The 14,764-nt window shown below is 49.6% G+C and overlaps 1 protein-coding gene across 2 annotated transcripts; it reads right to left on the bottom strand.

Annotated features, from left to right (window-relative positions):
- Nucleotides 1-2,381: 2,381 nt before the first annotated feature.
- Nucleotides 2,382-14,049, bottom strand: SEPTIN12 (septin 12). 2 transcript variants are annotated; one of them, XM_025274705.2, is made up of 10 exons: nucleotides 13,966-14,049; nucleotides 13,419-13,609; nucleotides 10,859-10,984; nucleotides 10,703-10,784; nucleotides 9,841-9,978; nucleotides 9,616-9,733; nucleotides 9,420-9,515; nucleotides 3,542-3,638; nucleotides 2,826-2,877; nucleotides 2,382-2,740 (listed from the first exon to the last, which is right to left on the bottom strand). In XM_025274705.2, the coding sequence occupies exons 2-10, from the start codon at nucleotides 13,579-13,581 to the stop codon at nucleotides 2,527-2,529; spliced, it is 1,086 nt and encodes a 361-aa protein (XP_025130490.1). In that variant the 5' UTR covers nucleotides 13,582-13,609; nucleotides 13,966-14,049; the 3' UTR covers nucleotides 2,382-2,526. The 2 variants fall into 2 exon arrangements, with proteins under 2 accessions (XP_025130490.1, XP_006054964.1); XM_006054902.3 differs by lacking the exon at nucleotides 13,966-14,049 and having other exon boundaries at nucleotides 13,419-13,947.
- Nucleotides 14,050-14,764: the final 715 nt, after the last annotated feature.

Genomic DNA, 14,764 nt, shown 5'->3' with positions numbered 1-14,764 from the left:
CAATCCCAATCTCCCAGTTCATCCCACCCACCCCACTTTCCCCCTTGGTAACCACCCACTCCAGTGTTCTTGCCTGGAGAATCCCAGGGATGGGGGAGCTTGATGGGCTGCCGTCTATGGGGTCGCACAGAGTCGGACACGACTGAAGCGACTTAGCAGCAGCAACCATACACTTGGTCTCTACCTCTTCGTCTCTTTCTGCTTTGCAACTAACTTCATCTGTGATTCCCTGTTTTTAAAAAGGCCCACTATTGTTAGTTATTGAGCTTCCCTGGTGGCTCAGTGGTTAAAAAAAAAAAAATGTGCCTGTCAGTGCAGGAGACCAGGGTTTGATCCCTGGGTTGGGAAGATCCCCTGGAGAAGGAAATGGCAACCAGCTCCAGTATTCTTGCCTGGGCAATCCCATGGATGAGGAGCCTGGTGGGCTACAGTCCGTGCTGTTGCAAAAGAGTCAGACGTGACTTAGGGGCTAAACAACAAAATTGTTAGTTGATACTATAACTTTATCATTATGACATGGACCTGATTAGCATGCAGCACAACGGAAACCCCCCATGCCTATAAAATGGAACAAAATATTCAGATAAATGGTGCCTTATGGGATCTAGGCATCTGTGAGCAGGCTTGTCTTCACACACCCTGGGAGAGTAGGTTGGGGGTAGTATCCCTGTTTTCTGCAGGAGGAAGTGGAATCTAGGTTGTCAGGTGACTTGCTAAAGTCCCAAAGTCCTTCAGTTAAAAAGGAGCAGAGCTGGACGTGTCATCCACACTTGCTCGGCCTGGGGAATCCCGAGATGTGTCAGCTGAAGCCCCACTCCCACCCCACCCTCACCCAGCTGATACAGGTCAGGAAATGCAGAAGAAGTCTGTGTACAGTCATTACTGTTACTGGGCCCACAGTTGAGTCTATGCCAGGCATGCACTGCAGCATCTCTGTGGGCATGGCAAGAGCTTCCAGAACTGGAGGGAAAGTCGTCAGCAGAGAACAAGACCACTGTCCCTGTGAAACGGAGCTGGACCCTGTGGTCCTTACCCTCCATGTCCTCTGCCTGCCTCTGTCCATGGAAAACTTTAGTCAAAAAACAAGTTTAATCAGAGAAATGAGAAATGCAGAAACAAAGGAAAACGGTTAAAGGAGACCAAATAATAATGATGTAGTCATTAAGCATAGTCAAGGACCGTTCGTTCTTTCTCAAGAGCTATAGATAATATTCTGAGCCACATCCTGAGAGCTGTCTTGAAAAGTGAAGTCACCCAGTCAGGTCCGACTCTTTGCGACCCTGTGAGCTATAGCCTACCAGGCTCCTCCGTCCATGGGATTTTCCAGGCAAGAGTACTGGAGTGGGTTGCCAAGCTGTCTTATAGATACTGAATCACCAGGTGGAGAAGTTAACTACATGATGACCAGACTGCACCCACCACAGAAGCTGCCACAATTGTGAAAATTAGCCTCAAAGAAATGGGAACAAATGGACCCTGAAACTGAAGATTAACTGTACCTAAAACAACCAAGATGACACTGGTCAGACCACCAGTGACCAATCTGAAGATGACTGTCAGAGCTGACTGTTGTTTCTGCATGTAGCCCCCTCCATCTGTCGAGAAAAGCTCATGTCCCACTGGAGGCCAGTGGGTGGGGGTGGGGTGGGGAGAGTCAGCCTTTGGACAGACATCCGCCCTCCCCCAGCCCCAGTTACTGGCATCTGAAATACAGCACACTTTCCTTTCTATCCGCCTGGCTGGTATTGGCTTTTGAGTGGTGAGCAGCCGGACACACCTCTTCTTTCAGTAACACTTGGAATACTTACCCCCCACCCCAAGAAAAATTGCCCCGGTGATGAGGAGTGCTCAGACCAGCAGCTGGGACACCACTGATGCTCCCCAGGGTCACTTTCTGGTGCTCACCCCAGCCCATGCCCTGGGGGAGCTCAGGTGTACCGTGAGGACTTCGGTGAAGTCCATTTCCTTTGCAGGGATCCCGAGAGCCCTGGCAAGTGCTCACACATCCTATGGGGCACAGCCTTTTCCCTGGACTGGTGGTATGTGCTATCCCGTCGCCTCTGAGAACTGTTTCTCCTAGGTGGCAACCACATTCCCTGAGTCACTTCATTTTATCTGCACAGCAGCACTGTAGTGTGGGGATAGTCTCATCCCCATTTTGTAGATGAGGAAACTGAGGCCCACCAGAGGAAGCAGCTTGCTCCAGGTCACATCTTTTGACGCCTCTGTGGGAGGGAGGCATTGTGACCGAGGGCAGTGCCTGATCTGGACCTTGACCCCGGTTCTGGGCAGAAGAGGGGGCGGGTTGTCCAAGATAAGCCCTCCCAGGTCTTCAAGACTCCCGAGGGCCTGGGGTCTCACACTGTTACTTTAGAAAGAACCATACTTTTATTGGAGGATAGCTCAAAGAAGTCATTTACAAAATGCCTCATGTTTTCAAAGCACAGCTTTTCATAAAAAGCAATGTCCACCTTTAATACATGCTCGAGTACACAGCTGCGTGTTGGGGGGCCACCCAGCACTCATTTAGAAATCCTCATCTGAGTTGTCCTCGGCCCACCGGCACATCTTCGCAGGCCCGGGACTGGCCCGGGTGCCCGTGGGGGCAGGGGATGGGGCAGGGGCCAGGTTCACCCAGCCGGGCCCTTGGGGCAGTGCGTGGCTTTCTTTCAGTCTGATGATGCGGTAGTTCTCATAGTGGACATTGTGGGTGATATCCTTCAGGTCTTGGAGGTGGGAGCTGGGAGATGGGCGGCAGATCAGTGGGGCGGGCTGTGGGCGTCCCCGGGGGCCCCCACAGCCTCCCGGGTTCCCCACTGGCTCACCGGATAAGCAGGTCTCTCAGGAGGGGGAACTCACAGTGGGCCATGTTCTCCACTGCAAGACACGGCACCAAACCCTGAGTGTGGGCTGTATGCTGCACCCCTCCACCCCCTGCCGCTGCTTGCCCCTCCCCACATTTCTCCCTGTGTTAACCCCCCTCCCATTCATTCATTCATTGCTGTGTCCCCAGCCCTTAGTACAGGTGGCTCCTATAAACGGCTGTTGAGTCACAGGACTTTCTCTGCTCCTTCAGGTGCCCCCCCGACCCCACACATTTCCTTCTCTGTGCATCCCCACCTGTCCTTGTCTGGCCACCTCTGTGGGCACAAGGACCTTGTTGGTCCCACTTTCACTGTATCCCTTCACGTACTGCACCCGGCACATAGTAGGCCCACAATAAATTCTGGTGAATGAATAGGGTGCCTCCTGGGTGCCAGGTTTCAATGCAAAGTGGTGGTTCTTCCCCCTCCACCCATCCTGTGAGGCTGAAGATTTCATGATACCCGTTTGATTGTGTGGAAACTGAGGGAGTTGGGTATCTTGCCCAGGGCCACCCAGAAGCACAAAGGAACTTGATCCCAGGTCTGCCTGTTTTCCGGCTCTGGGCTTAAACCCCAACCCGGCTCTCTGGTGGGTGTAAGGATGGCAAGGGCAAGAGGCTGAGCCTCACTTTTCAATCTGTTCTCCCTTGAGCCCTCCCTAGGGTCCCTGAACTGACCTTCAATGATGCCCCACTTCGTCTTCCGGCCCAGGACACACCTCCCGTTCACCATGTGCTCTCGGTCGGCCCCGACCACAGCGAAGGGGATCCGCTCCTGCAGGGAGGAGACAAGATGGGAGGGTTGGCCCCACTGGGGACGTGGAGAAAAAGGTATGAACCCTCAGGATGCTGCCCTTTGTGGGGACAGAAAGTGGCAGGAGGAGCACAGATGTCTGAAGTCGGAGGGCACAGACTCTGATCGGTGCTTTGGTTTCCTCATCTGTAAAATGGGAGACGCGATAGCACCGATGCAGGGCTCTGAATATTTGGGAAGGGCTTAGCATGATGAAAGGCTTAGCAGAACAAGTCTTGGAAACCAAGTGTTACTCAGAGTACATTAGTGATGTCAATTCCGTTCACGTCCTATCTCTTACCTGTGAAACAGGAAAAGTGATCACCTTTAACCATTAGTATAAGGTTAAAAGAGACAATTTTGCACTATAATTTGAGGATGCATACACCCCTATGTTCATGGCACCACTGTTTACAATAGCCAAGACATGGAACCAGCCTAACACCCTTTGACAGATGAATGGATAAAGACGATGTGGGGTGTGTACACACACACACACACACACACACACACACACTCACACATGCACAGTGGAATATCACTCAGGCATAAAAAGAATGAAGCAATGCCATATCATACTAAATGAAGTAAGTCGGAAAGAGAAAGACAAATACCATGTGAAATCACTTATATGTGGAATCCAAAATATGACACAAATGAACCTACGTAGGAAACAGACTCACAGACGTGGAGCACAGAGCTGTGGTTACCAAGGGGAAGGAGGGTGGGGGAGGGTGGGTTGGGAGTTTGGATTAGCAGATGCAAACTATTATATATAGAATGGATAAAAACAAGGTCCTACTGTATACCACAGGGAACTGTATTCAATATCCTGTAACCATAATGGAAAATTTTATATGTAACTGAATCATTTTACTGTAAGCCAGAAATTAACACAACACTGTAAATAAACAATACTTCAATAAAAGAAATTTGAAAGAGAGAGAGAACATTGTAAGCCAGGGGCTGGCAGCCTATGGCTTTTGGACCAAAGCAGTCAATTTCATGGGCATACAGCCCTGGCCATTCATTTACTCTTGTCTATTTTGCTTTCATACTACTTTGGAAGAGCTGAGTAATTGCAGCAAAGTCTAAAATACCATTGTCTGGCCCTTCACCAAAAAAAAAAAAAAAGGTTTGCTAAGCCCTTTTGTAAATTCCAGTTTCTTACTTGTTCATGGCTAGAAAGTGAAAGTGAAAGTCGCTCAGTCATGTCCGACTCTTTGCAATCCCATGGACTATACAGTCCATGAAATTCTCCAGGCCAGAATACTGGAGTGGGTAGCCTTTCCCTTCTCCAGGGGATCTTCCCAACCCAGGGATCAAACTCAGGTCTCCCGCATTGTGGGCAGATTCTTAACCAGCTGAGCCACGAGGGAAGCCCAAGAATACTGGAGTGGGTAGCCTATCCCTTCTCCAGTGGATCTTTCCAACCCAGAAATCGAACCGGGGTCTCCTGCATTGCAGGTATATTCTTTACCAACTGAGCTACTGGGGAAGCCCATTCATGGCTGCAAGTGGAGATTAGGCTCTCAAGTGCAGAATGGGGGTTTGTTTTTATTTTTAAGAATTAGGCTGCGATGGGAATAAATTGATGCTAATAATAATAACTGCCGGGAGCCAGCACGGGAGTTCCCACCCATGACAAGGTCATGCGGGAGAGCCCTGACGGGCAAGGCGAGTCAGGGCTCGAGAGGCCCCCTGGACCTGCCCGAGCATCTACCCCAAAACCAGAATTTGTCTGTTTTACTATTTTATGACTTTTACCAATTCCTCTGACATTAACTGGGGGCTATCCCCGACCACCTTTCTCTGTAAGAAAATCAACTTAAAACTCTAGTTAATAAGTCTCCTGGGCTTAATAGGTGTTTCAATTCAAACCCCTCTGATGACTTTCTAGCTTGCCTGACAGGTTTGTTCGGACTCCTGCAGCTACGCATGTGATTGCTCACAGCCTCCCAACCACGAGAGGCACGGGAAGCTTAAGATATTCTAACAATGCAGAGCTTCTCAGAGAGTTAAAATTGCTAGAATAGAACTAGTAGAGGATTTCTTTGTTGAGCTAATGCTTGCTGCCAAGTTTCTATATCCCTTACCTACTGTGTCCCTGGGAGTGTATTGATTAATATAGTTGGTATATAGAATTGTAAGTAGTAAAAAAAAAAAAAAAAAAAAAAGAATTGTAAGTAGTAGCTTTAATGTTTGTAACCTTGGACCCTTGAGTTAATTCTTTTCTTGTTATAGCCCACCACACTTTTGCCCTATAGGAATGCAGCTTTATCTAATGCTTTCAGAGGGTGGCGCCTGATTTTAGAATAATCATCTTTAGAGAAAAATAAGTTTTCTGAAGAAAGGGTCATAAAATGTTAACAGGCCTCCTGGTCAGAAGATGATGTAAATCACCTAAAGCTTTTGCATATGATAAGTTTGCAGAAAGAAAGCCTGGCTTCAATAAGGATCAAGGACTGCTGACCTTGCTTGACTCTACCCTCCCCCACCATTATCCTCTATGCACAAATTAAGGTATTAAAAACTACTTTAGAAAATAAAGTGTGGGCCATGCTCATCAGGCTTGGTCTCCCCATGTCGTTCTTTCTCTTTCCTTTTCCTTTTCAGTCTAATTCCCTGGAGCTCAGGGGCCCCTCTGCGTTCACTTTCCTGCCTGGGCTTATAAGACCCACTCGAGACGGTGCCTAAGGTGGGGCACCTTCAGCTATTCAAGAGGGCGCCTGAGGCCTACGTGAACAGAGCAAGTCCCGTGCTGTGCTGGGGCTTTATTGGCTTTCTGCGTAAACCAAGGAATATCAGCCTCTTTTCTCTCCTCTATCTTCTTAACTGCAAAATTCTTTCCTTATCTCTTTCTCTATTTCTCTCAGTCACCGACGCCGTCCTCCCAAGGGAATCCCTGGATCCAAACGGGCTGGACCCCGGCAAATAACTATGTGTTGGGCACTTCCCTGGTGGTCCAGGGGCTGAGATTCCAAGCTCTCAATGCAGGGGACCGGATTTGATGCCTGGCTTGGGAATTAGATCCCATATGCCCCAACTAGGAGTTTCTGTGAGGCATCTAAGACCCGGTATTATTAAACAAATACTAAAAAAATAGCTATCTGTTGCACACTTATTAGGCACCAGCCAGTATTCGACCCTCAACAGATGTTATATGTCTGGATGATTTATTGAGAGGTTAATTTGAAAAACTTTTTTTATTCCCCCAGCTCTAATCCAGTTGTGACCAGGCTGCTGTCTTTGCTGGCCTTGGGACAGAAAGCAGAAGGTCAAAGCTCTTTGAATCTTTCACAGGAAATACTGTTCATTGCTCCAGTGGGGAGCGGAAAGAGAGACTGTGTGGAGGAACTGGGGGCCAGACAGGAAGCAAGGCTTCCATGTACAGATGTGCATTTTGTGCACTGCACAAAGCCAACCCACCACGAGGCTGTGTAGGGCTGAATCCCATGCACATTCCTGTCTGTGGAGGCTGCTACTGCCTTTTTCTAATCCGAGCAAAAGTGCTGTGTAAGTTAGTGGGGTCCCTCAGGGAGGCAGTGGAGGCCAGGTGTCTATGGACAAACAATCCCAGGCCTCACCCAGGTGCTTTTTAGGAACAAGACAGACTTTGAATGTACCACAAGGACAGGGAGACTGGGGCTTGGACGTGGAATTCAGTTGCTTCAGGGAAAATGAAGATATGAGTTATTTCCTTCCTTCCTTCCATCCCTTTCTTTCTTTCTCTCTCCCTCTCTCTCTTTCTTTCTACAACTTTATTGAGATATAATTTACACACTATAACATTCTTCTCTTTAGCAATTCAGTTCAGTATATTCACAAGATTGTGCAACCCACCACAATCTAACTCCAGGGCGCTTTCTTCACCCCGAATGAAAGCCTGAACCCTTTAGCAGTCACTCCCCATCTCGCCATAAACCTCCCAGCCCCTGGAAACTACAAGTCTATTTTCTATCTCTGTAGATTTGCCCATCCTGGACATTTCATGTAACAGAATCACATAACACATGGTGTTTGTGTCTGATTTCTTTCATTTAACATCACGTTTTCAAGGTTTATCCACATGGTAGAATGAATCTATCAGAACTTTATTCCGTTTGATGGCTAAGGAATATTTCCTTGTATGGATAGACCACATTTGTCTGTCCATTCACAGGTTAATGGACATTTAGATTGTCTCCACTTTTTGTTACAGATCATTCTAAATGTTCTGTTATGTGAACATTTGTGTATGAGTTTTTATACCAAAATAAGTTTTCATTTATTTATTTTTTTCTTTTTGGTCTTAAAATGCCATAAGGTTTCCATTTCTTTTGAGAGTGGAATTGTTGGGCCATATCGTAACAGTGTTTAACCTTTGAAGAACTGCCAGACCATTTTCCGAAGTGGCTGCACCGTTTGGCATTCCCACAAGCAGTGTGTGAAAGTTCTGGTCTCTCCACACCCTCACTAACGCTTGTCATTGTCTTTTTCTTTTGCCATGCCTTGTGGGATCTTAGTTCCCTGACCAGGGGTTGAACCCACGTCCCCTGAATCAGAAACATGAGTCTTAACCAATGGATGGCGAGGGAAGTCTCTGTCCATTTTGACTTCTCTTGTGGCGCACAGGCTCTAGGGTCAGCAGGCTTCAGTAGTTGTGGAACTTGGGCTCTGTAGTTGCGGCTCCCGGGCTCTAAGTGCAGACTCGGTAGTTGTGGCACATGGGCTTGCTCCGTGGTATGTGGGATCTTCCTAGACCAGGGATTGAATCCGAGTCTCCTGCATTGGTAGGCAGCTTCTTTACCCCTGAGCCACCAGGGAAACTCCTTGTCCATTTTTAAATTGAGCTATTTGTCTTTTATTGTTGGCTTGTCAGAGTTCTTTTTTTTGGTGATTTATTTCTGCACTGGGTCTTTGTTGCTTTGCGCCAGCTTTCTCTAGTTGGGGCAAGCAGGGGCTGCTCTCTCGTTGTGGTGCACGGGCTTCTGATTGCTGTGGCTTCTCTTGCTGCAGAGCTCAGGCTCTGGGACATGCAGGCTTCAGTGGTTGTGGCTCATGGGCTCAAGGTCTGTGACTCGTGGGCCCAGTACTTGCGGTGCACGGGCTTAGTTGCCCCGGGGGTGGGGTGGGGCATGTGGAATGGTCCCAGACCAGGGATCGAACCCACGTCCCCTGCATTGCAAGGCAGATTCTCAACCACTGAACCACCAGGGAAGTCCCACCTGTCTTTTAGTGTTGATCTGTAACAGTTCTTTTTATATTCAAGATACACGTCCCTTATCAAATATATCATTTGAGCACATTTTCTTCCATTCTGGGTGTTGTTGATATGACCAATTTCTTGCTCACCTTGTTTGCGAGTGGAGATTTGTGTCTGCCAGAAATCTATGACCTTTCCCCAAGTTGCAGAGAGACAAATCTTCAGATGGAAAGAATGAATGGGGAGAGGGAGAGGGTGGGATGATTTGGGAGAATGGCATTGAAATACGTATACTATTATATAGGGAACGAGTCGCCAGTCCAGGTTCGATGCACGATACTGGATGCTTGGGGCTGGTGCACTGGGACGACCCAGACGGATGGTATGGGGAGGGAGGAGGGAGGAGGGTTCAGGATGGGGAACACATGTATACCTGTGGAGGATTCATTTCGATATTTGTCAAAACCAATACAATATTGTAAAGTATAAAAATAAAATAAAATAAAATAAAGAATGAATGGACAGTGCATCACCCAGACACAGTCCCACCAGCCTCCCCACCTCAGATGGCCTCCTACCCGGATCTTGCTGTTGAGGATCTTGTCATTGACATCCTCGTCAAAGGACTTCTGAGGGTACACCTCGATGCTGTGAGTCTTCAGGTCATCCTGGATCTGTGGACCACACACAGGTGACCTCAGCCCACTCTAAGGTGAACTCTGCCCCCTCCACACCCCCACCGACCCCAGACTCATTCCCAGGCGCCCAGATCACCCTGTGCCTGAAGGCCTCTCGCTCCTCAATGGTCAGGCTGTCGGCCCGGGCTATCACGGGCACCACGTTCACAGCCCGGCAGAGCCGCTGCAGGAACTCAAGATCCAGGGGCCTCAGGCTGCTCAGGTGGGGCGGCAATGGTGGTGAGGGCACGATGAGCGGGTGCCAGCCCACAGCCCATGCCAGGGTCCCTTCCTCCTCCGCCCGCTGGCTCAGCCACCTCACCAGTGCCCGGTGGGCGGCACAAAGTATATGCAGCAGTGCACTCGCGTGTCGGGGATGTGTCGCTGGCGGGTGATGAGGATCTCCTCTTGCAGGTACCGCTCGTACTGCTCATTGATGTAGCCCAGGATGGGGTCCCAGCTGGGGCGGGAGATGGCCCAGCCTCAGAAACTTGCCGGGAGTCCCCACCAGCACCCCCCAGGTCCTCTGGGTGTTCTGCCCTTACAGGGCTTCCCTGTACAGATGTGCAGTTTGCGCACTGCATAAAGGCAACCCGCCATGAGGCTGTGTAGGGATGAATCCCATGCAGGCTCCTGTCTGTGAAGGATGCTACTGCCTTTTTCTAATTCAAGCAAAAGAGCTGTGTAGGTTAGCAGGGTCCCTTGGGGAAGGGGTGGAGGCCAGGTGTCTATGGATGAAGAATCCCAGGCCTCACCCAGGTGCTTCTGTGAGTGTGTTTCATCTCCTTGAGAGCCTAAAACAACTCTGGACAGGGGATGTCGTCACCCCCAAGTTACAAAAAAGGAAGCCGAGGCTCAGAGAGCATCTGCAGCCTGGCCCAGGCTGTACACCCGGCAAGTACTTTAACACAGGGGTCCTGATTCTGGAGTGTGGGCTTCTATTGCCTTGCCATACTCATCAGCGATGCCTTCATCAGCAAGCTAAGAGCAAGCTAAGACCTTTACATACTTAAATCCCTATGATCCTGGGAGGACGGCTGTACACACCCATTGTACAGGTGAATAAACTGAGCCTCAAAGATGCCACATCCAGGTGGCTCCAGGCCTGATGTTTCCTGGAGACTGGAGGGGCAGGGGCCGGGGCAGCCAGGGCTTGGCCCTCCCTTCCTCCCCTGAGGACTTACCACTTGTCATTGTTGATTTGGTCCCCAAAGCCAGGTGTGTCGGTCACGGTCAGTTTAAGCTTCACGCCATTCTCCTCGATGACTGTGGGGAAGAGTGGAGAGGAAGAGTGGGCTTGGGTGGGTGGGGTGGGGGTGGGGTGACGGGGGCTCACTCACCGTGAGTCACAGAGTGCAGCTGCAGCGTCTGGGGCATGGGCACCCTCAGACCTGGCATCGTGGACTTCCATATCTTGGACTTGAAGAGCGTGTTCACCATGGTGGACTTGCCCAGCCCGCTCTGTCCTGCGAGTAACCACAGGGCAGCAACAATGGCAGAAGGGCTAGGCATGTTTCTGAAACTCTCAAATAAACTCAGAAAGTCAACCATTTTTTAAGTATAACATAAACACAGAAAAGCGTGTATTATCCTAAGTCTCCAGCTCAATGCCTTCCCCATTTTCCATTGAGGCAGAAATAAAATAAAACATTATTTTTAAATAAAATATAAAATATAAATAAATAAAAATTATTTTACACATATAATAAAAATTAACATTTAACCACTGAAAGTGTACAGTTCAGGGGCATTGAGTGCATTCACAGTGCTGTGCAAACACCATCTCTCTCTAGCACCAAAACATTTTCATCAACCCAACAAAAACTCTACATCCATTAGTCACACACTCCCCAGTCACTAATCTGCTTTCTATCCATGGATTTGCCTATTGTGTACATACTTCTTTTTTTCCCTTTTTCTTCTGGCCATGCTGTGCAGCTTGTGGAATCTTATTTCCCCAACTAGGACTCGAACCCATGCCCTCGTCACTGAAACCACTGAGTCCTAACCACAGGCCCTGCAGGGAATTCCCTGGATGTTTCATAGAAATGGGATCATGCAATACTTGTCCTTTTGTATCTGGTTGCTCCCACTCAGCATAATGCTTTCAGGCTCATCCACACTGTAGCATGCACCATAACCTCATACATTTTCATGGCTGAGTAATACTCCACCAGATGGGTAGACCACACTGTTTATCCATTCCTCTGCAGATGGGCAGGTCAGTGCCTTTTTACAGATGAAACAACTGATAGATGCAGCACCAGGTGAAGAGACAGAACACGTGGTTCTACCCAAGACCACTCCAGTCACATCTCTGTTAACAGCCACTCTCCTGACTTGCACCATCAAGGAGCAGCTCTGCCCACCCACCCTCTACTTGGGAATCACACAGCATGTGCTCTTTCGTCTCTGGCTTCTCTTGGTGAGATTCCCTCATGCTGAATATTCCCTGACTATTCATTGGAAGGACTGATGTTGAAGCTCCAATACTTTGGCCACCTGATGCAAAGAGTCAGCTTGTTGGAAAAGACCCTGATGCTGGGAAAGATTGAGGGCAGGAGGAGAAGGGAGTGACAGAGGATGACATGGTTGGATGGCATCACCGACTCAATGGACACGAGTGTGAGCAAACTCCGGGAGGTAGTGAAGGTCAGGGAAGCGAGGCGTCCTGCAGTCCATGGGGTTGCAAAGAGTCAAACATGACTGAGTGACTGAAAAACGACAATCTCCATGCTGTCTGTACTTGTAGATGGTCCCTTCTCCCTGCTGTGCTGGCTTCTCAAGTCCACGGACCTTGTCTCGCAGTAGGAAACATCCTACATCACAGGGCAGGATGCACGTTTGTATCTGTAGCTGAAATTGCCCTTTGGGCTTCGATATTCAGAGTGGGAGCCACCCTTGGCTATTGTTATCGCAATACGGTCACGCGCCAACCTGCACCAAGATGCACTGCCGGTGTAAAGGAATAAACCGTATTTTGCAAACTTGATATGATAACAAGAACGCAAACAATCTCGTGGATAATGTTTTCTATGTATTATATGTCAAGATGATAGTATTTTTGGAACGTATTGGGTTAAGTAAAAGAGATGATTAAAATCAATCTCTCCCGTTTCTCTTTTTTTAAAGGAAGCTACTAGGAAATTTAAAATTATGGATGTGACTCTCATAACATTTCTATTGGGTGCCCCCTCCTTAGAATAATACGCCTAGTTGGTACTATACATCTGACATTTCATGTTCCATTGCGTCCAGTTTATTTTGTGAGAAGTGTAGTTTTCTTTTTTAACTGATGTCTTTTTTTTTTTTTAAATATTGATTTACTTTTTTGGCTGCGCTGTGTGGCAACTGGGATCTTAGTTCCCCAACCAGGAATGGAACGTGGGCCCCTTGCATTGGGAGCTTGGAGTCTTAACCACTGGGCCACCAGGGAAGTCAGAGAAGTGTAGCTTTTGACCTACCAAATTTTGCAGGTATAAAATGCAATTCCAGGTCAGCTGACCCATGGGGAGCCTCCTAGATGGCAGGCACTATGCTAAACCCCATGAGGAAACTGAGGCAGCGAGGAGTCAGGGGCCCAGGTCACACACTGGTAGGCATTAAATCCTGGGACCAGCATCTAAGTCTGGGTGTCCCCACTTCCTGCCACACAAGCCTCCCCTTTTCATGTTCTGGTTGGGTTTAGTCGGGGGCTTCTTGGGTGATTTGTCTTTTGGGGCTTTTTGTCTTTTCATGAGTCAGCATTTCCCACTTCTCCACCTACCACACCCCTTTGAGGTACAACTGTCAGGACCACTTTACAGATGGGGAGACTGAGGCTCCGAGAGGTGACACGTCCAGGCCCACAGGGTGGTGTCCGTGGCTCAGTCCTCCTGTGAGCCCCGAACCCTCACTCACCCACCACCATGATGTTGAACTCAAACCCCATCTTCATAGCCTTGATCTTGAGTTGGTCCAGCACAGCCTCGATGCCCACATAACCAAGCCTCTCGCAGGAGAGGGTCCTTGGGCTGGAGGCCCGTGATGAACTGGGTGAGGGGGACTGCCTCAAGGGATCCATGGGGCCAAGGAACAACGATGCCTGTCATCTGGGTCAGGGTGGGAAGAAGGGGGTCGCTGGGGCTCAAGAGGGGGACCATCTGAATTCTCATCTCTGAACCCTGACTCCTGAGACCTGCTCCCAGACATTCCCACGCTTCACATCCCCTGACCTATGTACCTCGCTAAGTCCCCATGGCCCATGGAGCTTGGCAAGGGGTGCCTGGGGGCGTTGCCTCTTAAGGGAGACTGAACCCCTTTTCTGAGATGCACCAGCCCCAGGAATCTGTCCCTCCCCCACCCTCGGCCCAGGCAGGCTCCCACAGCTGTGTGGCCCGTCTGGCAAAAGCCAGGGGCTGGACCCACGGGGGGGACACAGATGGAGAGAGGCAGCCTCGTGTGGCACCTGGTGGCCTTGGGTCCCTGTGGGAGCCTTGGGGGGCTGCCTGTCCTGGCAGACCCTGGTGTGTGTGGTGAGGGGGAGGGGACAGGTGACAGTTAACTGAACAATCTGAGCTCCACCTGCTTCCCCTGAACCCCGCCCCCCCCGCCTCCCGCTGCAGCAGGGGGCCGGGGACAGGGACAGGTAAGCCACGCCTCCGGGCCCTTTCGGGCCAGTACCCTGTAACCCTCACAATGACACCAGCCTGGTTCTATAGATAGGAAGCCAGGGCCCCGGGGCAACTCCCTTGCTTAAGGTCACTGGTAAGAGGCACAGCGGGACTGCCCCGGGTTCCTCTGGCTTCCATGCCCTTAAACCACTCTGTCAGGGAAGGAAACCTGTGACCAGAAAAGACAGCGGAAAGCACACCTGTGTGTGTGTTTTCTTTGGCTCGTCCATTGCTGGTGTCATTCTGTCAACACGCTCTGTGTTGTGTCTGTGTTAACAACTGTTCTAGGAGCCTTAGGATGTTAACCTGTCAATGGTCTTCATGGGAGTAAGTGGTGTTACTAGACCTGAGTGTGTTGTCGCTTCAGTTGTGTCTGACTTGGCGACCCTAAGGACTGTAGCCCATCACTCCTCTGTCCGTGGGATTCTCCGGGCAAGAACACTGGAGTGGGTTGCCCTGTCCTCCTCCAGGGGGTCTTGCCGAACCAGGGACTGAACGTGCTCATCTCTTATGTCTCCTGCATTGGCAGGCAGGCAGGTTCTTTACCAGTAGTGCCACCTGGGAAGCCCCAGCTTACATAAGGGTCCAGAGAGT

Source organism: Bubalus bubalis, chromosome 24 (assembly GCF_019923935.1).
Source record: "Bubalus bubalis isolate 160015118507 breed Murrah chromosome 24, NDDB_SH_1, whole genome shotgun sequence".
NCBI lineage: Eukaryota > Metazoa > Chordata > Mammalia > Artiodactyla > Bovidae > Bubalus > Bubalus bubalis.
This window is presented reverse-complemented; position numbering and strand designations above follow the sequence as displayed.

Coding starts and splice junctions, on each gene's coding strand:
- SEPTIN12 (XM_025274705.2), bottom strand. CDS start 13,581: ATGGATCCCTTGAGGCAGTCCCCCTCACCCAGTTCATCACGGGCCTCC. Junction 9,734..9,840: donor GTGCCGCCCACCGGGCACTG/GTGAGGTGGCTG, acceptor CCACCTGAGCAG/CCTGAGGCCCCTGGATCTTG. Junction 2,878..3,541: donor GAAGTGGGGCATCATTGAAG/GTCAGTTCAGGG, acceptor CGTGTCTTGCAG/TGGAGAACATGGCCCACTGT.